Genomic DNA, 20,259 nt, shown 5'->3' with positions numbered 1-20,259 from the left:
AGTACCACGAGTGCTTACAGTGGTTAGTTCTGCTGTAGATCAGGGAGGCTATTAAGTTGAAGTTTAATTCGATGGATAATACAGGCTTACGCTGAATAATACCAGGTGGACAAGGACTAATAGTCTTATTGCATGTAAAGAGGATTTGTGTCCAGATCCCCAGACAGAACCCTGCTTTGCTGTTCCAGACAGAAAAACCCGGAACGTCAACCCAGGAATGTCCAATCCCACACCAGACGCTCATCATACCAATGCCCAAGCGGCCCGTCTGGACCAGACCGAGAGCAATGGGTCGTTCTCGCCGTCACCCCAAGCTTTGAGGAAACCACCTGGGCATCTGAAGTTGGCACGCAGCTTTTCTAAATCAGACTCTGACCTGCTGGCTTCCCCTCATTGTGAGGACGACGGGCCTCTGGGTGTCCGGAGCGAATCCCTGTCCAACAGTGCTGATGAGAGGAAGGAAACGGAGCAGATGCCCTCGTTTGCCTCTGAATGGGACGAGGTAAGAGCTGATGAACGACAGGTTAAAGAGCATGAGACTTCCTCTCACGAGAGACAAACACAAGGGAGATCGTAAGACGTGTGCTGGGTTGTGTGTGAAGTGTAACAGCAAGTAATGCACAGTTAGGTTTTGAATTTACACTATAATACCCCAGCTACTTTTTAATAAAATACACTACTGTTTAAAAGTTTGGGGTCAGTATGTTTTTTTCTTTTCTTTTTGCAAGGATGCATCATGCAATAAATTGATCAAAGTGACTGTTAAGACATTTTTGATGTTATTTCAAATAAATGTTTTCTAATGAAGCAGCTCAACTGTTTTCAACATTGTTAATAATCAGGAATGTTTCTTGAGCAGCAAATCAGCATATTAGAATGATTTCTGAAGGATCATGTGACACTGAAGAATTCAGCTTTGGTCACAGGAATAAATTACATTTTAAAATATATTCAAATAGAAAACAGTTATTTTAAATTGTGATAATATTTCACAATATTTACTTAGTTTTGATCAAATTCTTTTGAGGCTTCTTTCAAAAACACATTAAATTATTTTACCAACCCTAAACTTTTTAATGGTAGTGTGTGTGTTATTTTTCTATTTAGTCTTATTTACTGGCATATGCAATATATAAGATCTCTCTTCCCCATAGTGTAGTGCCTTAGGCCTATAAGGTGTACAAGACAAGCAAGCAGTGTGTGGTGCAATAAAACTCTATCACTGCTATTATAATTGATACTGTATTGGTGTAGGTGTTGCATGCAAACTACAGTATGTCAGCCTTATCCAAAATGGAAAAAAACAACAACAACTATCCAAGCATAGCGAAAGCATTCTGGAAAAGACACTACTTTTTATTTATTTACTGAAAATGACCATTTCAAACTTCTCCCTTTACCATAGCGTAGTCATGTAATAATTGAACGTTTCCTTTTTTTTAGGAATGATGCAATTATGTATCTTTTAAAAGTTACTTTTTTTAAATGTATACCAGTATAGTACCCACATAACTTTTCTATTTATGCAAGTTATTTACTAACAAATGCATTTTCCTCCTTCCTCATTACATTGGCACAAAGGCCTGCACATTCAAGCAAACACCGCACGCCTATTATTAAAACAAAATAATATGTCTATTCTGCAAAGTATAATCATTTCATGCTGTGCTGTTATTGTCAACTAAAACCAATTTAAATATAAATATTAGATGAAAAACTTCAAAATGAAAAATATAAATTTTCTTTGGCAACCAACTAAAATACTGAAGTACTAAAATTACTAAAACTCAAACTGTATAAATAAAAATAGGTGAAACAACTAAAAATAAAATGAAAAATATAAAAACTAGTTCAAAATAATATAAAAATCTGTAATTGTATTAAAATAAAACTAAAATAACACTGGTTTTGAACAAAATGTGAGTAAATGATGACAATAACAGTATCAGTTTTTTATTTATTTATTATTTTTAGAACTTTTATCACGTCTAGTGCAACAATGTAATGTGCTACTTTTAAAAGTAACATCCAACATTAGTTGTAACTAGTGATCACTATTTACTTGGAGGATGTAACTAGAAACGTTGAGAGAGAGAGAGAGAGAGAGAGAGAGAGAGAGAGAGAGAGAGAGAGAGAGAGAGAGAGACGAATAACAGTAACTGTTGTGTCACTTTGCATAAAAAGCAACAATGTAGCATTTTTCTTTCATTTTTAGAACTTTTATCACGGCTAGTGCAACAATGTAACGTGTTACTTTTAAAAGTAACATCCTCCAACACTAGTTGTGGGTGGGAAAGAAATTCTAGCAGTGCGTAAGTTTGAGGAGGAAGGGAGGAAGAAGGAGGCAGCGAGTCTTGACAGTATCAGCGCCAGTGGCTGAATGCTGAACGCTTGGCTGGGCCCATCAGTCCTTCTGCTGCTCTATCCTGGCCACAGCGCGCGGGGCTAATTGGGCCTTAACTGTCACTCCGCATCTTCTCAGGAAGCTTCCCAGGGGCCGGCCCACGCTGCACACACAACAGCACACACCCCTCCCCTCGCGCCAGAGCTTTAGTCACAACCCGAATGAGCGTAAACCTCTGCATTCACACCTTGTGCTGCTGATCAGCGGTTCACATCAGTGACAATGACAGACATGCAATGATTCAATCATTGATCGTGATTATTAACGCTGTCAGCTGATGCTCTTGTAATGGTATCTGACTAGACCAGGGGTCGGCAACCCAAAATGTTGAAAGAGCCAAGCCATATTGGACCAAAAAAAAAAAAAAAAAACCATCTGTCTGGAGCCGCAAAAAATTAAAAGCCTTATATAAGCCTTATAATGAAGGCAACACATGCTGTAAGTGTCTATATTAGCTTTATTAGCCCCCTAGTATCAAAATGATAAGTAGGCTACAAATACATAATGAGCATTCATGATTAAATGTTTATTTTCCCTGCAGCGCATCCTGGAGAGAATGACGCACCACGTGACTACTCTGCTGTACGATCGTTTAACTTCCATTATAATTTTAATGTATTATGTTTCGTTTTATTTATTCGTGTATTATTTTTACAACGTTGAAAAACTTAAAATGTTTGTCATGTTTTTCCTCCTACAGAAATTATATTAAAACAAAAAATATTTTTTCCATTTTCATATTTTTGAAAAAGCTCCAAGGAGCCACTAGGGCGGCGCTTAAGAGCCGCATGCGGCTCTAGAGCCGCGGGTTGCCGACCCCCGGACTAGACAAATGTATTTTCAGTAAATAAAATAAAGCAGCAAACCACTCAAGCCTGGACTTTACAGTCCATAATCGGATGTTGAGATAATCTTTTCTTCATTGTAACGTATATCTGAGTAAAATGGCTTTGCGAACAAGAACAAATGTAGGGCGGGGCTTTATTTTGTTAATGAGGAATTGATTGGATGGTTCATGGTTGTGGTTTGCTATTGGTGGATCTCATGTGAGTGACAGGTTGCCCCGCCCAAGTCATCAGAGAAGAGAAGAGATGAGCTGCAAGAGGGAGGGGAAGGTATTATGATTAAAGATTATGAAGCACATTCATTTAAATTCATTTATAATAAACTCTGCAATATTCCATAAAAACAAGAATTGTCCAGTTTGATTTCATGGTGACTTTAAGAGGTGCTAAAATCCCCTTGGATGTGCTAAGGTTTTATGGGTTATTGCTAACAGGACTGTGCAATTAATTATAAATGATTATCACTTAGGTAAAATGATTGTTTAACCTTTCCTTCATAGCGGTGCGCTTTCGTTCCTCCCTAAAAGCCCCAAAACTGAACATTCAAATTGGCCAAATAAGCGAGTGTTGTAAAATGCAGTCTACTGTTGCTAAACTGTGGGAAGTGCTTGATATTAAATGGTGTTATAATAACACTGTTATTAAAATCGCATTAAGCCGCAAAAGAGACACTGGCCAGACAGAGCAAAGAAAAGTCTTGGATAAGCAAAGTATACTTTGAGCTTCAGGTGTGGGCCTAAACGATCAAATACACACACAAAATGCTGTTTTAGCGAGTAAACACTTAAACACAGTCGTTCACGTTTTAAGTGAATGTAATCAATCAGTTGGGCGAAAATAGGATGTGTGTCAATATACTGGATCCGTGCAGCTCTTAAAGTGACAGCGGCCTTAATGTTTGTGTCATTAAAGGGATATTTCACCGCTGGAAAGATGAATGTGTATTTAAATTGGATCATTTATGTAGTAGAAATGTGAAATTATTTTAGAAGTTGGTCTTCTAGACTGAGAAAAGCCAGAAAATGTATTTTTGGCTCATGTGGATGAAAGACAACAACTCCCAGAATGCACTTGCTTCGCTGCCCTACGAGGCCACTCCCACGCCACGCCTACCGGTTACAGAGGGCAGTATCGGAAGAAATGATACAACTAGGCGACTATTGACTCGAAACTGAAAATACAGCGTTTTATCGTGAGATCCCCCTATGGGCGGGTTGAAGACATGCGGGACGAGCTCCTACTACTGGCTGTAGTCTCTCGCCACTGGACAAAAAAGTCTCCATGACGCAAAATGATGATTTTTTGTGTCATCGGAGGTTTTTTTCCAGACACACAATACAGAAATCTCTCGTCTCAGGAGGACATGAGAGAGGGAAGCACAGTCATCCGAAAATGCTACCGGGTTTCTACTGATACAAAGCTTAATACTAATCGGTGAAGTATCCCTTCAATGATAATCAAATGACAAAAGACAAAGAGAAAATCACTCACTGCTCTTGAATGAATCACTTAAGTGGCTTTATTAACGAATAATCTGTATTTAATATATACAGTGAAGACTATGCAGTGTTATTTTACATTTTATTTTATTCAATTTACATTAGCTATTACTTATCTGAATACCACTGTCACCGTAAAGCACTGTTTTTTATTTATTTGTATTTTTGTTCTGTTATATTTATTTGTCAGTTTTGTTTATAATTATTATTTTTTGTTCTTATTGCATTGCTGACTGTTTACTTGACTTCTATAATTGTTTACATTATTTAACCTAGTATAGTTTATGCTGAAGTATCTATAATTGTGAAACTATTTCATCTATATATCTGATATCTGAAATAAGACTTGGATATCATCCACCAATAATCGTGTTAAATAATCACGATTTCAGAACTGACCAAAATAATGATTTTTTACATTTTTTAGATTATGTTTTAGGTGTTGGCTAACTGAGTCATTCCTAGACTGTTCCTGTTCTGAGGCAGTGCTATTTTTAATATTGTTTTATGTTCTATTATAGTGTTTAATTTTTAATTTTCATCGTATTTTTATATTGCTTTGTTTTTCTGGGTGCTTGCTTGCTCAGGTTTCTAGGTCACTGCTAAAAAGACACAGATAAGATGGTAAGCACATTAATATTAAATTCAGTTGTGCAGTCACGTGAATGCATATTTTGAGTATTTTACAAATGCTTGACTTGTGTTGCTCATCTAATCAGAATTGAGACACAGAACTATACGTTTTGTAATAAAAATGGCTTACCACAGCTTAGCTTTTTTTTCAAAGAAGAATAATAGGGGCAATCACATTTATACTCAAAGTTTTATGGAACATTAGACTCAGGTGGTGCTGGGAGCGATTATATTATTAGATTTAGGAGCATTATTCAAACTGTAGATTAACCAGTTTAATGGATATGCTGTCAGATCATCTATTTATCGCTCAGGGTGTCCTGTTCTCAAGAACATCCTGTTTCACAGTCGTCCACTGATGCTGCTTCCCATTATATATAGATGACATCTATAAGCTTGAGTGAGGGAGGCTGAAAATGAAAGAGGGTGGGTTTGGAGAAATGACTGCCAATATGCTGGCACCTGCTCACACTGTATCTCGTGCAAAATGGCTGCATCAGCATTTGTGCGTTAGTCGCGGTAATGAACTTTCCTCGGACACAACTTCTGAAGTGTGTAATCTTTTTGATGTGAAAAATGTTCCCCTGTGCCAGTACCATGGCAGGATCCAGTGTTAACATGATTTTTTTTTACATTGAATTGCAATGTAAATAGCATTGTATAGGAATAAATTATTTTTTTTTAATGCCATAATTTAACAAAGTGCCAAAGAATTACATCTCTGTATCATGGTACAGAACAATTTTTTTTTGTAAGGGATGAACAAATGGAAATGTTGTACAAGTTTTGATGAATTAGGCTTTTATTCACAAATAACATTGACAGAAGCTCAACCAAACCTGCTTGACGCGTGAGAATAAACCTCATTGGTTCTCATATGTCAAGCGAACATGCTTGAGCTTGATGTGTGAGTTGATCAATGTTTATATGTGAATAAAAGCCTAAATTCAATCTGTTCATATAAAGTGATTGAGTCTCTTTAGAAAATTTGGACTAAACCGCTCAATTCATATGGATTCGTTTTATGATCTCTTTATGAACTTTTTGAAGAGTCAAAGTGGTAGTTGTGTAGCTGTCAATGGAGGGACAGAAATTGCTCAGATTTCATCTAAAAAATCTTCATTTGTGTTCTGAAGATGAACGAAGGCCTTGCCGGTTTGAAATGACATGAGGATAAGTAAATGATTACAGAATTAACATTTTTGTGTGAACTAATACTTAGGGCCCTATTTTAACGATCTAAGCACATGGTCTAAAGCGCACGCAAGTTCACTAAGGGCGTACAAATCCACTTTTGCTAGTTTAATGACGGGAAAAATGATCGGTGCGCCAGGTGCATGGTCTTAAAAGGGTTGTCCCTTTTGTTTTAATGAATAATGGGTGTGTTTTGGGATTTACGTGCGTTATACCAATCAGAGTCTCATCTCCCATTCCCTTTAAATGCCAGTTGCGCTCGCGCCATGGCAGATTCGCTATTTACATGACGGAATTTTGTAGTGGAAAGAGAGAAAGTCGTCTCCAGAGCGCAAACGGATCTGCTCGTGCGCGAGGTAAAAGTGCGCAAGCAGAACATCTACGGGACAAGCCGGATTCCACCATATCTTTATGTACACAATAATAATCTTTTACATTGTAATCCTTTTATTTTAAATATTTCGCATGTTTGTGTGCTGCTGTGCGCCCCTGTGTGTTTAATAAGCAGAGTGTACGCGCGTTGTGGACCCGGCTGTAGACGCACATTACTAACGCGTTCTTTAAATAACAAAATAAAAATATTGCGATGACTTTAGACGAGGTTTCAGTTGGTCAATGGCGCAGTCTATTTTTGTTGCCTCAAAATAGCAACGTGAAAAACAATGCGCCAGAACACACCTCGTTTTCAGACCAGCACGCCCATGGGCACACAAATGGGCGCAAATGCATTTGCTATTTAAACAACGTGGCGCAGGACGTGAAAATGAAAACTGCGTCGGGCTGAAACTAGCAAAAAACACTTGCGCTTGGCGCTGCATTGCGGCGGGTGCAAGATAGGGCCCTAAAACTTTTTAATTGATTGTATTTAAATGCACGTAGATTAAGCCTTACTCCATGCATGCACATTTTTAACACTGACAGTGTGACTAAAACAGCCCATAGCTCAGTGTGTGTTAATGTTTCAGCACTTCTGCAGAAAACCTGTTTAAAAATAATTTTGTGTTTGAGTGAGCGGTCAAACATGCTTTCCACAGATGGCTATATAAGTCTCTTCATAATTCATATGCTAAAGGAAGATGTCATGGGAAGCGTATCTTTAGATGGCAAGTGAAAGATGCACATGGGGGGAAAAGAAGTGGGCGGCAAATGCTTTCACCTGTCAGAAAGCTTCTGGGACATTATGGCCCGTTCCATGTTGGCCATGTTCACTGAGCTTTGTTGCAAATTAGTGGCATTGGCCTTGTCTTAATTTTGTCCAAAATTAAACTTTGTTTGATGGCTTATCAGCAAATATTGATGTAAATATGTGATTTATTTAATGAATGAATGAATAAACATATCATGTAATAAATTCAATAAAAAAAATGACTGACAACCCTACAGTATAATCTCATAGTCTAATTTTGTGGATGTAAAACATGACTACAATAATGCTTAATTTGAATATACTTTTTTTTATTTTCAGCTATGCATGGGCTTTCAAAATATAACAAGATATGTATTGTTTTATTTGCTTTATGAATTTCTGCACTTACATCCAATTTGAAGTATTACAGACTGCACTGTGAAAATTTATCACACGTAGTTTAGACAGTTGCATTTACTGATTGGTGTCTTATGAATGCAAAATGCATGTGGTTTTGAGAATGAGGCTGTGGTGGTGATCATATCCTGGTCTTATGGCTTTGCTTTACTCAGAGTTCCTCTGTGGTGTCGGCGAGACTTGGCCATCATTCCAGTCTCTGAAGCCTGTAATCTTGTTACTCCTCTGGCACATGAGACGAGGCCGAGCTGTATGAAATCTTTATTACCCCAATACTTCACATTTTCTCAAGCTGCTGGCTTCTACATATTCACTCATTAGGCTGGACGTTGTGTGATGTTCCTCATTGCTGTCTCGGCAAAATGAAAATGCTCGCCTTTCATGAACTGTTTTTTGGAGCTCCATGGCTTGAGGCTACGCCTCTCTCTCTCTCTCTCTCTCTCTCTCTCTCTCTCCCCCCAATTTCACAAGACTACACTTCAGTGAATTCCTTAAAAACAAACTTCTACGCATTTCGAAGAAATCGGACAATATACGAATAAGGCTAAAGCCCCATTACACTGCATGTTTGTAATAGAAAAACTATCCCTCCTGAGAAAGATGTCAAAATAATATTCTGGGATAAAAATCTGGGTAACACTTTACAATAAAGTTTCATAGTTAACATTATGCATTAACTAACATGAACTAACAATGAGCAATACATTTATATGTATATTTAGTCACCTTTGTTAATGTTAGGTAATAAAATTTCCAGCTTTTCATTGTTTGTTCATGTTGGTTCACCATGCATTAACTAATGTTAACTAGTACAACATTTGATTTTAATAATGTATTAGTAAATGTTGAAATTCACATTAACTAGATTAATAAATGATGCAGAAGTATTTTTAATTCTTAGTTCATGTTAACTAAAGTAGTTAACTAATGTTAAGTAATAAAACCTGTAAAGTGTTTCCAAAATCTGTGGCATCGTGCTGTTGATTACCACATGGGAAAAAGACTCGTCCCACAGAGCATATAATAAAATCCATTGACAGAAATCGACTTATTTATTTTTAGTCGTTGCAGAGGTTTGCATGATAAAATGACTCAAATGTTTATACAAAAATTTTTTTTTATTTTATAATCAGTTGCTGTAGAGGTTTACAACTCTGTACTAAAATAATTTCTTGACAATATTGGTCGTATTTAAAAAAGTACGCATGTAAAGGAAGCCTTCTCATGAGCGTTTTTAACACTGACAGTCTGAATATAGAAATGCCATACTACCTTTGGGTTATTTTTGTTTTAAGGCCTGTTCACAACAAGTCAGATATGATATGACTGAAACAAAAATGTCAACTATTTGCAAACACTTTTTTTGTAACAAAATCAATGCTGTATGTTTTGTCATTCAGTTTGGATGCATGAGTTTATAATATGGCTGTATAATATTTTGGATTCTGTATAAAGGAGTTATATATATGCATTTTTTATTTTATTTTTAAATCTTTACATATAGAATATAATGAATTGTCCTCCACAATTAAGGCCTTTTGACGTGAAACAAACAATATTAATCATCCATAAAAATTCATCGTATTATTAACATGAAGAACATGATTTTATGAAAGTAAAATTGATTTGCTATGCATTTCCAAATTTAGGACTTGATTTTATCTGTGGGAAATTGATTAGTTTTACTTTGGAAAAGCATGAATTGTGCAGAAGAAGACCAGGAACTTGCATTAATAAAGTAAATCAGTTTTCTTTTCATGCTGACATTAAGCCTATCGTTTTAGTATACATGCCAGACGTTTCCAATCTTTATATAGAGCTGAGTATCTATTCCCTTAATGTGATCTGTAAAATGTCTGTACTTCTGAACACGTATGAGGAGACGAAGCCTGAATGTGCGAAGGCAGCTGAGGGATTCTGGGAGGTGCGCCATGGACCGCTGTGAGGATGCATTGTGCATTATATAATGGATAGTCAGTGCAGTATGTAGGTTACTTGAGAGTGGGAAATGCAAAGGCCTGTATGGCTAGAGGGGATCTACCACGTGGACCGTGGCATCTGACTGCTAAATGAATCAAGGGGCTTGCCAGCATGTTGATGCCACAAGCACACAGTAAATGAGTTTGCCAGACTTTAAATATTACATCAAAAACCAACGTTTTTCTATTTCAGGCTTCTCCTAAAAGTCTATTGATTGGAGAGTAATCTTAAAGATTTTACATGGAAGGGAAAGTGTTCTTATAAATGTGCTTTCTAGTCGGTATGGTTTTGGTATATCGCTGAGGGGCACTGGGGTTATTCATTTTTTTGTAAAGATTTTTGCTGATTTTCTTTCCATTTCTTTTAATGTGAACTTTTACTGTACAGCTCTGGCTGTTTCGGGACCAACACCAGGTGTTGGAGAAATGCAAAACTACTATTTCTACATTTCAGATCTTCTGTGTTCAGAATCACACACACACACACACACACACACACACACACACACACACACACACACACACACACACTCGCACTCACTCTCACACACACTCTCAGATGCAGTTGTTTTGGCCAACAACACTTATGAATTATGAATTCAAATCGGTTCTGACAAAGTCCAATGAAAAGAGTAACCTGTCATGGCAGATTACAGTAAATTTAAATATTTAACTGCATTTTAAATGCATTAACTCTTCTTTTTCTTGATGTTGTATCGTAGATTGAAAAGATCATGACTCTAATTGCCGACATCGAGATCTCCGAGGAGCATCAACCTGCATTGGAAGGTAAAGATCCTTAAATTGACTCTCAAACTTAAAGGCACAATATGTAACCTTTTTGCTTTAAAAATAGCAAAAATCACTATATCTATGTTATATATTTTTTTTAGTTGTGTACTTACATTATCCCGACTGTTTCCAACAACTTTCAAACCAGGAGAAATTTGTAATTTAATTCGAGAAACGTCCCGTTTCTTTATTTCCGTTTTGTCGCCGTCAATGGAGTCATATCCGCGTTGTCCCTGGTTTCCGCTCGTGCTGCCATGGCAACCAGAGCTATGAACCAGAGCCCTCTGATAGTAACCAAAGTGACAGACGTGGACAGCTGTGTTCGCAATGTCTATTTGCACGCTGTTGTTGTTTCATTCAAACATTATGGACCATGGCAAGCAGACTTTGGATAAAAAAGGAGAACTAAAACGAGAATCGATATCAGCGCGGTGTTTTCGAGATGCCGAGAGCTCCCATAGACAGTATATAAACGAGAGCTCCACGTCCGAGACTTCGACCGCTCCTACATGTACTTTATTAAACAGGTGAGCACATTTACATAAAACTAATCAATGTTATATAGTTCAACAATGATAAAATGTCAGAATATAATCTGTATGTTATTCTAATGTTGATCTAGCTTACTGCTAGTCTCATACAGACAAACTAACACATAAATTTCAACACATTCAAATGCAGTTTAGTGTGCTAGTGTAATGTTAGACCAAGTGAAACAGCGCTGCGTTACCTCACAAGTTTAATTTGTCTAATAAACTGACCTGCGAGTTGTAATTCTGCACTTGCGTGTAGTTCGGTAGAATGAAATGTCCATATTCCTTTTATATCCGCGGGACTCAGCGTGTGGAGCTGATAGCTGTCTCTTAGCAATCCCAAACTGCTTCATATCACAGTCATGATAAAAACATCGATGTATTTACTCATCCATAAACATTATTAGATCGGTCGGCTTGACGTTGACGACAAGATCCATAATTCTTAGCAAATGTTGCGTCATCAATCTATGCCTTTGTTATTGTAAAGAGGTTAGCGACCCCTAGCGGCGAAAAATTCCATACTGTACGTTTAAGGTTAAAGGGATAGTTCACTCAAAAATGAAAATTCTGTCATCATTTACTCACCCTCAGTGAGAGTGAATGATGACAGAATTTTCATTTTTGGGTGAACTATCCCTTTAAGGATTTTTTTTTTTTTTTTTTTTTTTACAATTTTAGAAGAGTTAGAACTTCACGCAGTGATTGACAGGGCGGGACGGGCATGTGATTGGCTCGGAATGCATTCTCAGTTTGCACATTGAATATTGCTACATTCATTGCGGGACATTTAATGAAAATGCAATCGCAAGTGTCTTAACTGTGAGTGTAAATGCAATTAAGAAAAATAACATTTAAATAATCATTTTGCTACAGTTTTTGCTTGAACATGTTAAACATATCTAATCATTTCTGTAATACATTTTCATTTTAATTTTGCAACTTATAAAGCATTAAAATTTTTATTCAATTTACATATTAAAACTAGTGTATGAAATGGCAAATGTAAATTATATAATTGAATTTTCATTTTCATTTTGCACCAAGTGTTGCACAAATGTAATGGAAAATGTAAATTTAAATACAGAAATGCACTGCCATTTTACATATTGCAGTGTCATTTTGCATATTATATTTCAAATTGAATATTGCTACCCATATGCTTCCATAGTTGTGGACTGCAACGTTGTATCTTCTTATGTGTTCCACAGAAGATAATTTTAATATTATTTATATACTATTATAGTATTTATTAAGATTTTTGAATCAGCTTTTATTTTTATATACTCAGTTTTCTTTTTCATTTTAGTTTAAGTTTTAGTAATTTTGTAATGTGCTTTTGTAATTTTTCTATTCATTTTTTAACTATTTCTGATTAGCTTTATTTTTATTTTTATTTTTATTACATTAATTTTAGTACTTATTTTATTTATATATATTTTAATGTTTTTAAAACTTTCATCTAAAATGTATACTTATTTTATCAGCTTTATTTCAGTTAAAGAAAACTTTTTTTAATAGTTTTAGCTTTCATTTTACTTAACAATAACAGCACTGGTCACACAGGTTTTAAACGACACGAGGGTCAGTAAATGATGACTGAATTTTAATTTTTGAGTGAACTAACTAACTTTGTCCTGAAATGTTGGACTGCAACTGTTGTTACAAATGTTTTCTTTGGAAATTGCTTCGTATGGCAGAATATTATGACATAAAAGCTCAACAAGTATGAAATATCACCTATAACTGACAAAGCAGTGGTACTAAAGTTGCTGAGAAAGCCATTAGAAGCAATGCATTTTTTGTGTGTTGCATAAATGATCATAAAGTTGCATATTTATCTTTCCTTAAGATAGGAATCAAATGCTTTTTGAAGGAAAAAATATAAATATTAAGAGGCAAATCAAAATGTTAAAGGCAAAAACATTATAAGATTAATTGTCATTTTAAAGATGCAATAGATGATTCTCTACAGAATTCTTTTTTGATATGGTAAGCAATCACTATGTTAAGCGGTCTAAATTTATTTTTTATAAATATATATTATCTGTGGAAGGCGTAGGACCATAAAATGTTGGTTCAATCATTGCATTTGGTCTGAATGAAATCATAGCATGTGTTCCCTGTCAGTCAACGTATGTTTGCATCCGACTGCAAAGCCTGTTCACGCAGACATCTTACGTTATCAGCGCGTTTCACGTACGCTGTGCAGATAAAGCAAGAATGGCAGGCAAACAGCAACAACAAACTAACAACCTTTCCTTCTGAACCAACAACAAGTGGCAAGTATCTACATTTCAGGTTTGACAGTACTGTTCTCTGCACTGCTGACTTTGCCCTAGATAATTCAGTCAGATTCAACTGTGTTATGTTGTGAAATCGCATATGAATAAAGCTGAAATACAGTACATTCTTTCCTTTCCTTTAGTTTTATGGTCCAACAGAAGTTTTCTCACCGGTGAATGACACATGATGTAATCCAATAACGTTGTCTCTGGTCTGTGCGCGTTCATGTGTTTCGGAGGAGGCGTGGCTTTTGCAGTGAGGGTGTCAATGTCACTTTTATTTATATAGCACTATTAAAACAACACATGTTGACCAATGTGCTTTACATCATCTCAGTAAAAAAGACACAAAAAGACGTGGGATTGTATGCTTTCAATGCTAGCAGGCTAAAGTTAGCATTTCCCAGATCACCTATTGCACCTTTAATATATTGACAGCCTGATTATAAACAATCGTACTCATTTTGTTCATTGTTTATGTCTAAACACAGTAGTATATTCTCTGTGAAAGCCTATAAAGGCTTTTTTTCCACAAAGCTTTGCTTTGGCTGAATCAACCCTCAAGTCAGAACTATTTCATTAGCGTCTTTAACTACCAACGGTTTTCTCTCTCAACCACATGGTCTCACTTTTTACCCCAGTTTGGTCTGATATTTTTGTACTTGGTCTTTTGACCTCCGGTACACGATGGGCGCCGAGGGCCTACTTTAAAGAGATGAGATGACGATCCATTTACTGTGGCCATCGCACTGACACTCGGTAATTAGGACTTGATATTCTTTTCTTTTTGAGTGGAGCCTCCCAAGGTAGTTGCTATATATGGAGCGACAGCACTATATTTTTATGGACTTTTCTAGGAGAGATACAATTATTTAGAAATGTACAGCAGAGAATCACTTCAAAGCAACAGACAGCACTATTGTTCTGTGAGACTGTCCTTAAAATTCTGACGGGAGTTTGGGGGACGCTTGAGTTCTTTGCTGTTGTTAGTAATGAAAATGCTGGTGTTTTCTGAAATAAACAATTCTTACAGTGTAACAATAGGCCATTTATTGGAAAAGATGAGTGCCCTTAAGAGGAGGAATGTAATATTGGAGCCAGATAACAGAGATAGGAAAATGCATTATTCTTTTTGCAAGAAATATAAAACAGATATTAATACATTTATAGATGTATATCACTTTTTGTAAGTGAAAGTTTTTCCTCTAATACTGTCACTGTACAATGGTAAAGTACCATGTACCATGGCATTTACAGGATACTTCAATGTACTTCAAAAAATATAACTATATTAGTCATAGTCATATATAGACATATTAGTATGTCTACAATAGTATAGTATTACCATGGTACATGTCCAAACACCCATGGTATTACTATGGTGCCATTGTCCAAATAAAAAAAATGCTGGCTTTGCTTAAATGATTTGTTCCTTTTTGCTAAATTGCTAGTGTTTTTCCTTATTTTGCTCACATTGGATGAAAGCCTCTGCTGAATGAATAAATGTAAATGTAATTAGTACTACTATGGTACATGTAAAAAAAGAAAAGCATGATAATACCATGTTAAAATTCACTATAGCTCCATTTATAATTTCGTTTGGCTCCTTTTTGCCAAGTTGTTAGTGTTTTTCCTCATTTTGCTTGTCGTTTTGAATAAATGAATTAATGCACCTCCTTTAGAAATGAGATGCAGATGTTTGGATGTACTTTACATCTTAAGCCTTATTCAGTGCCTGTATGCGTGTGAATAAGTCCCTGGCAGGCTGACAGTTTGTGTGATTCTTCCGCTCTCAGCTGCATGCAGATAATGCCCTACATGCATGCATGAAGCAGCACTCATGTGTGACACTGAATTAGACCACATCACGAACGCCTATGGTTTAATCACATCTGGCAAACCTGGATTCTGACGATTGGACTCGGATGTGTGTCCAGTATGAATGTGGGCACAGGTGGGATTGCGTTAAGTGCAGCATGTGCACGGTGCATTTCGCTGACTTAACGTTTAACGTGCAGCCCCCATCTACGCTCCGGCACAGTGACACATTCATGAATTTAATTCCTCTGATGATTTACCGTGGTATGTGGCTTGGCTGCGATTTAATTTTTCATAGAGAGAGTGCAGAGGCACTGGAAGCACTTAAGTGCGGAGGGGATAGGGATGGGGTTGTGGGGTGCGGGGGTTAGAGGAACCTGTACTGTTTTTTTTCCTCATTCTTCCTTTTCTCTCTGATCCTGGCACAGTAGTGTGTGGTATGGGTTTGTCTCTTGTTCCTTTTTCTGATGGTGTCCTTTCTGCACTAGCAAGATCAGAGAGCCTGCGTGCAATTTTAATCAGTACGGGGAGGGGGGAATAGATAGAGGGGCAGAGAGAGAGAGTGAGACGGAGAAAAGGGGGTGGGGGGGATTGATCGCCACAGAGAGAGAGAGAGAGAGTGTGTGTATGTGAGACAGATAGAGAAAGAGAGGCATAGAGACGGGAAGGAGGGGGGTTTAGGAACGAACAGAGCGTATATGCCATGCAGCGGGTCTCAGCATCAGACGGTGTATGGCAGCCATGCAGAGCTCTCGGAAAGGACTCTTTTAATGAAGAGTAAAAATCAAGTCAAAGAAGAAAGAAAGCGAGTGAAGGTGATACACAGCTAAACTGAACGCATAAGATGTCTTTAAGGTGATTACCAGCTGCAGTTGTGCAGGCGATGGCTTTCTGGAGGAGCACTATGTCATTTTGATGTTATGCTTTGTGAGTGCCGAATGCAGCTGCTTCTGTGACTGAGCGTTCCTGGATCAGGGATGCAGCAATCCTTGCCCCCGAGCGCAAGACCCTTAGGAACGTCTGCTAGAGGAACGGAGCAACCTGATCAGGGGGCTGGGCTGCAACAAGAGGGACCGTGCCGTCAGCAGGGCTTTCTTATGGGGTTATCCGTCCATTGTGGGAGCTCACCTTATTTCCGTTGGATCAAGGCTTGGCTGTACCTCGCTTTGATGGTGTGCTTCATTCTGGTATGTTAGTCCGGTGAGGTGCGTCTGAGCTCGGAGGGACTTGGATTACCGTGACCAGAACGTTGCCTGATCAGGTCAGAAGAAACGTCTTTCTCAAGGAACGAAGCGATCAGATCAGATCAAGGGGGCTGTGCTGCAAGAAGAGGGACCGAGCTTTTTTTTCTTTTTTTAAATCCCTTGTTTCCACTGGATAAAGGTTTGGCTTTACCTCGGTTTGATGGTGTGTTTCGTTCTGGTATGTTAGACCGGCGAGGTGCGTCTAAGCTCGGAAGGACCAGGAGTACTTGGATTACCGTGACAGAACACTACCTGATCCGGGACTGCTTGTGGAAGTGGTCAAACCGGCTACTTTCTGATGGTGGGAGGGGTTCCTCCTCAACAACTGAACAACGGGAACGGAGGACTGGGATGTGCAATGAAGATCTTTCAAAGGACGACCTGGCGTCAATCAAAGCTTCTGGAGTTGAAAAACTGGCATTGTGGTGGACTGTTGATCAATGAGTTAGGCTGCTTGGCTTAAGAGTCCATGATTCTGTTGTAGAAAACTCATTGGCATTATTCTCACTCTCCAATGGTTCTTAGGTCTTTGCTAAAGGATTTTGCTTCTAATTTAAGGACAAGTCTGTTTTATCATGCCTTGCATTGTGTTTGATGTGTAGGGCATGTTGGTAAAGCAGGGCGCACTTTCCTGCAACTTCCTAGTAGCTTCTTGTAGATCTTGATATTTTGCTGCAAGCCAAAAGCTCTTTTCGAACTTTTATGATCTTCCAGTTGGAGCAACGTGCTGATGATCCTCGGTGCGAATGTTTGATTCAGATACGGAAAATCTGTGTAGACGTTGTTTCATTTGCTTGCCCTCTTCTTGAAGAGCAACGCCAAATTGTTCCAATTGACTGACTTGACGCTCTTCTTTAAAGGACTACCTGCCAAGGTCTACCTCCATACCCCATTCAGCCTTGGTCCTCATCTCCAACGCAGTGAGGGCTTGTGGAGGAATCTCCATCACTAGTTTAGTCTGTAAATCTGGGGCCCTGTGTCTAGCGGAGGCCCGTCGCTCAAGCCTGGACACTGCCTTGCTGTTGCTGCTGCTGCCCTCAGCTCTGCTGGCCAAAGATGATGTGGCAGTGTCACATCTCGGCCTCCGAGTGCCGCTGCTACAGGCTAAATGGTTTTTCACTGCTCAAACGCCATCCTCTGTCGGCAGATGCAGCCGGGAGCCGTGCGCTGGAGCAGACGGTGGGGGAGTGGCTGGAACACGTGGGCTTTCCTCAGTACGAGAGCAAACTGGTGCTCAATGGCTTCGATGACCTGCGCTACATGGTGAGTGGCTTTTGTGGGTGGGGATTGATTGATTGACACAGCAGGTTCGTCAGGGATGTGGTGAGTCTCTCTATATCCAAAATACAAAGGCCCAAAATATGTTTCAGTTCACTGAACACTGTCATTCATTGATACATATTTTTTCCAAGTAAGGAAAATCTCTTTTGTTTTGTCCTCGATGTAGATTCAGTGTAGCCTATGTGTTTTTAAATTGTATCTGAATTCTGTGATATTTAATTGATATAATAAAAGAAAATCAGTTCATAATTTAAACAGTTATATTATAAAAGTATATTTTAAAAGATAAAAGTATAATTTCAGTGCTTTTAAATAAAAGGGTGCACAACATGAAATTTGCCTTAAGCTATATAAAAGCTATATAAGACATGCTTTAAGCTATATACAACTTTTTAAACAATTTTTTTTTCTATAAATGTGCAATACCTCATATTAATTGAGAGACTATGCGGAATATTTGTTGTTGTAAAAATTACGTTATTACACTGAACTATCTAAGTGCAGTGCAAAGCAAAACAGCTAAAAGGTTATTAAAAATGGTGAAATTAAATGAGAGAAGAAACTTGTTATAGTACATAATTTCAGCCACAGCCCCTTAAATATAATTATGATTAATTATAATTATATGTATTATAAAAGAGAGAGAGAGAGAGAGAGAGAGAGAGAGAGAGAGAGAGGTGATTGGTTAATGGTATAAATATATTTGCAAGGCACAAAGTGTCAGTATTCACAGGGACTGTATGTGCCTGAAACTGTTTTAGTAAAATACCTTTGCTGTCACTTTCATGCAACACTTGGTTGTTCTCAGGGATTTAAGTAGAGCAGAATGTGAATGTGAATGTGAATGTGAATGTGCATACGTTTAGGGGAGTAACGTGATGGAAGATGAGGACCTTCATGAACTTGGCATCACCGACCCAGGCCACAGGAAGAAAATCCTTCATGCAGCAAAAAACTTTCCGAAGGTAGCGTGTTTCAGGCCCAAAATATTATTTGGACATTACTTACTTTCATCCACTTAAACTTAAAATTACCTTGGGAGCAGTTGGTTAAAAGTCATTGCAAATATGTCTCAGAAAAGTGAAGTTATTTCTGAGAGAAGCTGGTTCTGTGTTTGTTTGCACTATAATTAATATTTTGTCACGTAATGCAATCACATTCAGACATTTTAAGTGTGACTTTCCTGGCTTTTCTCAAAGTGCATTACATATATGCTTTGCTATGTGATTTGAGAGAGCGTTTAATTCCTCCTTCAGGTGAAAGCTCTGGGGTGTGACGGCAGCACTTCTCTGTCCTCATGGCTGGAAACTCTGGGCCTCGGAGAATATCTGCACAACTTCTTGTCTAGCGGCTACCGCACCCTGGACTGCGTGAAGAACCTGTGGGAGCTTGAAATTGTCAATGTAAATGTGCCTTTCGTGCTGGTTCAAAATACTTTTGCCTGCAGGAATGAATTTTGTGCACTGTGATCTGATACACTGACCATGTTTTCTCTGTGTAGGTGTTAAAAATTGGCCTTCTTGGTCACAGAAAAAGGATCATAGCCTCGATATCAGAGCGACCGTATGAGGAAGCACCTTCAAAATCCAACCGCTTTTCCCAGCTAAAGGTGATAAACACAATTCGGCATATCAGAAAAAATAGACAGCATGATATCCATATTGTTACATGCAAATATAACTATACAGTATAAAATGATATTTGTGCTTAACAGATTCAGGACCTGTTGTCTCAGAATACGTCACCGCTCAGTTATATGGACCCGTACACCAGTCGCTCCATGGACATGTTGCTTCCGTTGGGAGAATCAGGCAGAAAGAGCAGAGCATTGGATCAGGACGGCAGTATCTCCCTCCGCTCCTTCGGTGAAAGGTCACGCTCACATGTAAGTACCTCTGCGACCAAGATCACTGTGATTATAACGACTCCTTCCAAGTAACATGAATCACATTTGAGTCACTCTATGATAAATGTTGCAAACCATATCTAGGTTCAGTAAGTGATTTCTGAGAAACACTGTTAAAAGTGGATCGGACCAAGCAGCATAACACATTCCAGCCAATCAGCAGTAGGGGGCGTGTCCACTCATCTCGGGGGAGAAGAGAGAGTGAGGAAGAGGGACATTTGAAGAAAGAGAGATGGCTGAGAGACGTGACAAAAGAGAAAAGCTCAGAGTAATATCACTGGATGAAAAAGAAGGGTTATGATC

General features: G+C 38.0%; 1 protein-coding gene across 6 annotated transcripts in view; it reads left to right on the top strand.

Annotated features, from left to right (window-relative positions):
* anks1ab (ankyrin repeat and sterile alpha motif domain containing 1Ab) overlaps nucleotides 1-20,259 on the top strand; it is a 33,280-nt gene continuing 13,021 nt past the window's right edge. For 5 of the 6 annotated variants that reach the window (XM_084129629.1, XM_084129626.1, XM_084129625.1 and 2 more), the window contains exons 1-7: nucleotides 79-502; nucleotides 10,820-10,886; nucleotides 17,917-18,032; nucleotides 18,917-19,015; nucleotides 19,307-19,453; nucleotides 19,552-19,659; nucleotides 19,765-19,935. In XM_084129629.1, the coding sequence (XP_083985755.1) occupies nucleotides 218-502; nucleotides 10,820-10,886; nucleotides 17,917-18,032; nucleotides 18,917-19,015; nucleotides 19,307-19,453; nucleotides 19,552-19,659; nucleotides 19,765-19,935 (993 nt within the window). In that variant the 5' untranslated portion in view covers nucleotides 79-217. Of the gene's footprint in view, nucleotides 503-10,819; nucleotides 10,887-17,916; nucleotides 18,033-18,916; nucleotides 19,016-19,306; nucleotides 19,454-19,551; nucleotides 19,660-19,764; nucleotides 19,936-20,259 lie in introns of all 6 variants that reach the window. The other variant, XM_084129628.1, reaches the window with a different exon arrangement.

This window comes from Abramis brama (assembly GCF_963993115.1).
Source record: "Abramis brama genome assembly, chromosome: 11".
In the NCBI taxonomy this organism is placed as follows: domain Eukaryota; kingdom Metazoa; phylum Chordata; class Actinopteri; order Cypriniformes; family Leuciscidae; genus Abramis; species Abramis brama.
This window is presented reverse-complemented; position numbering and strand designations above follow the sequence as displayed.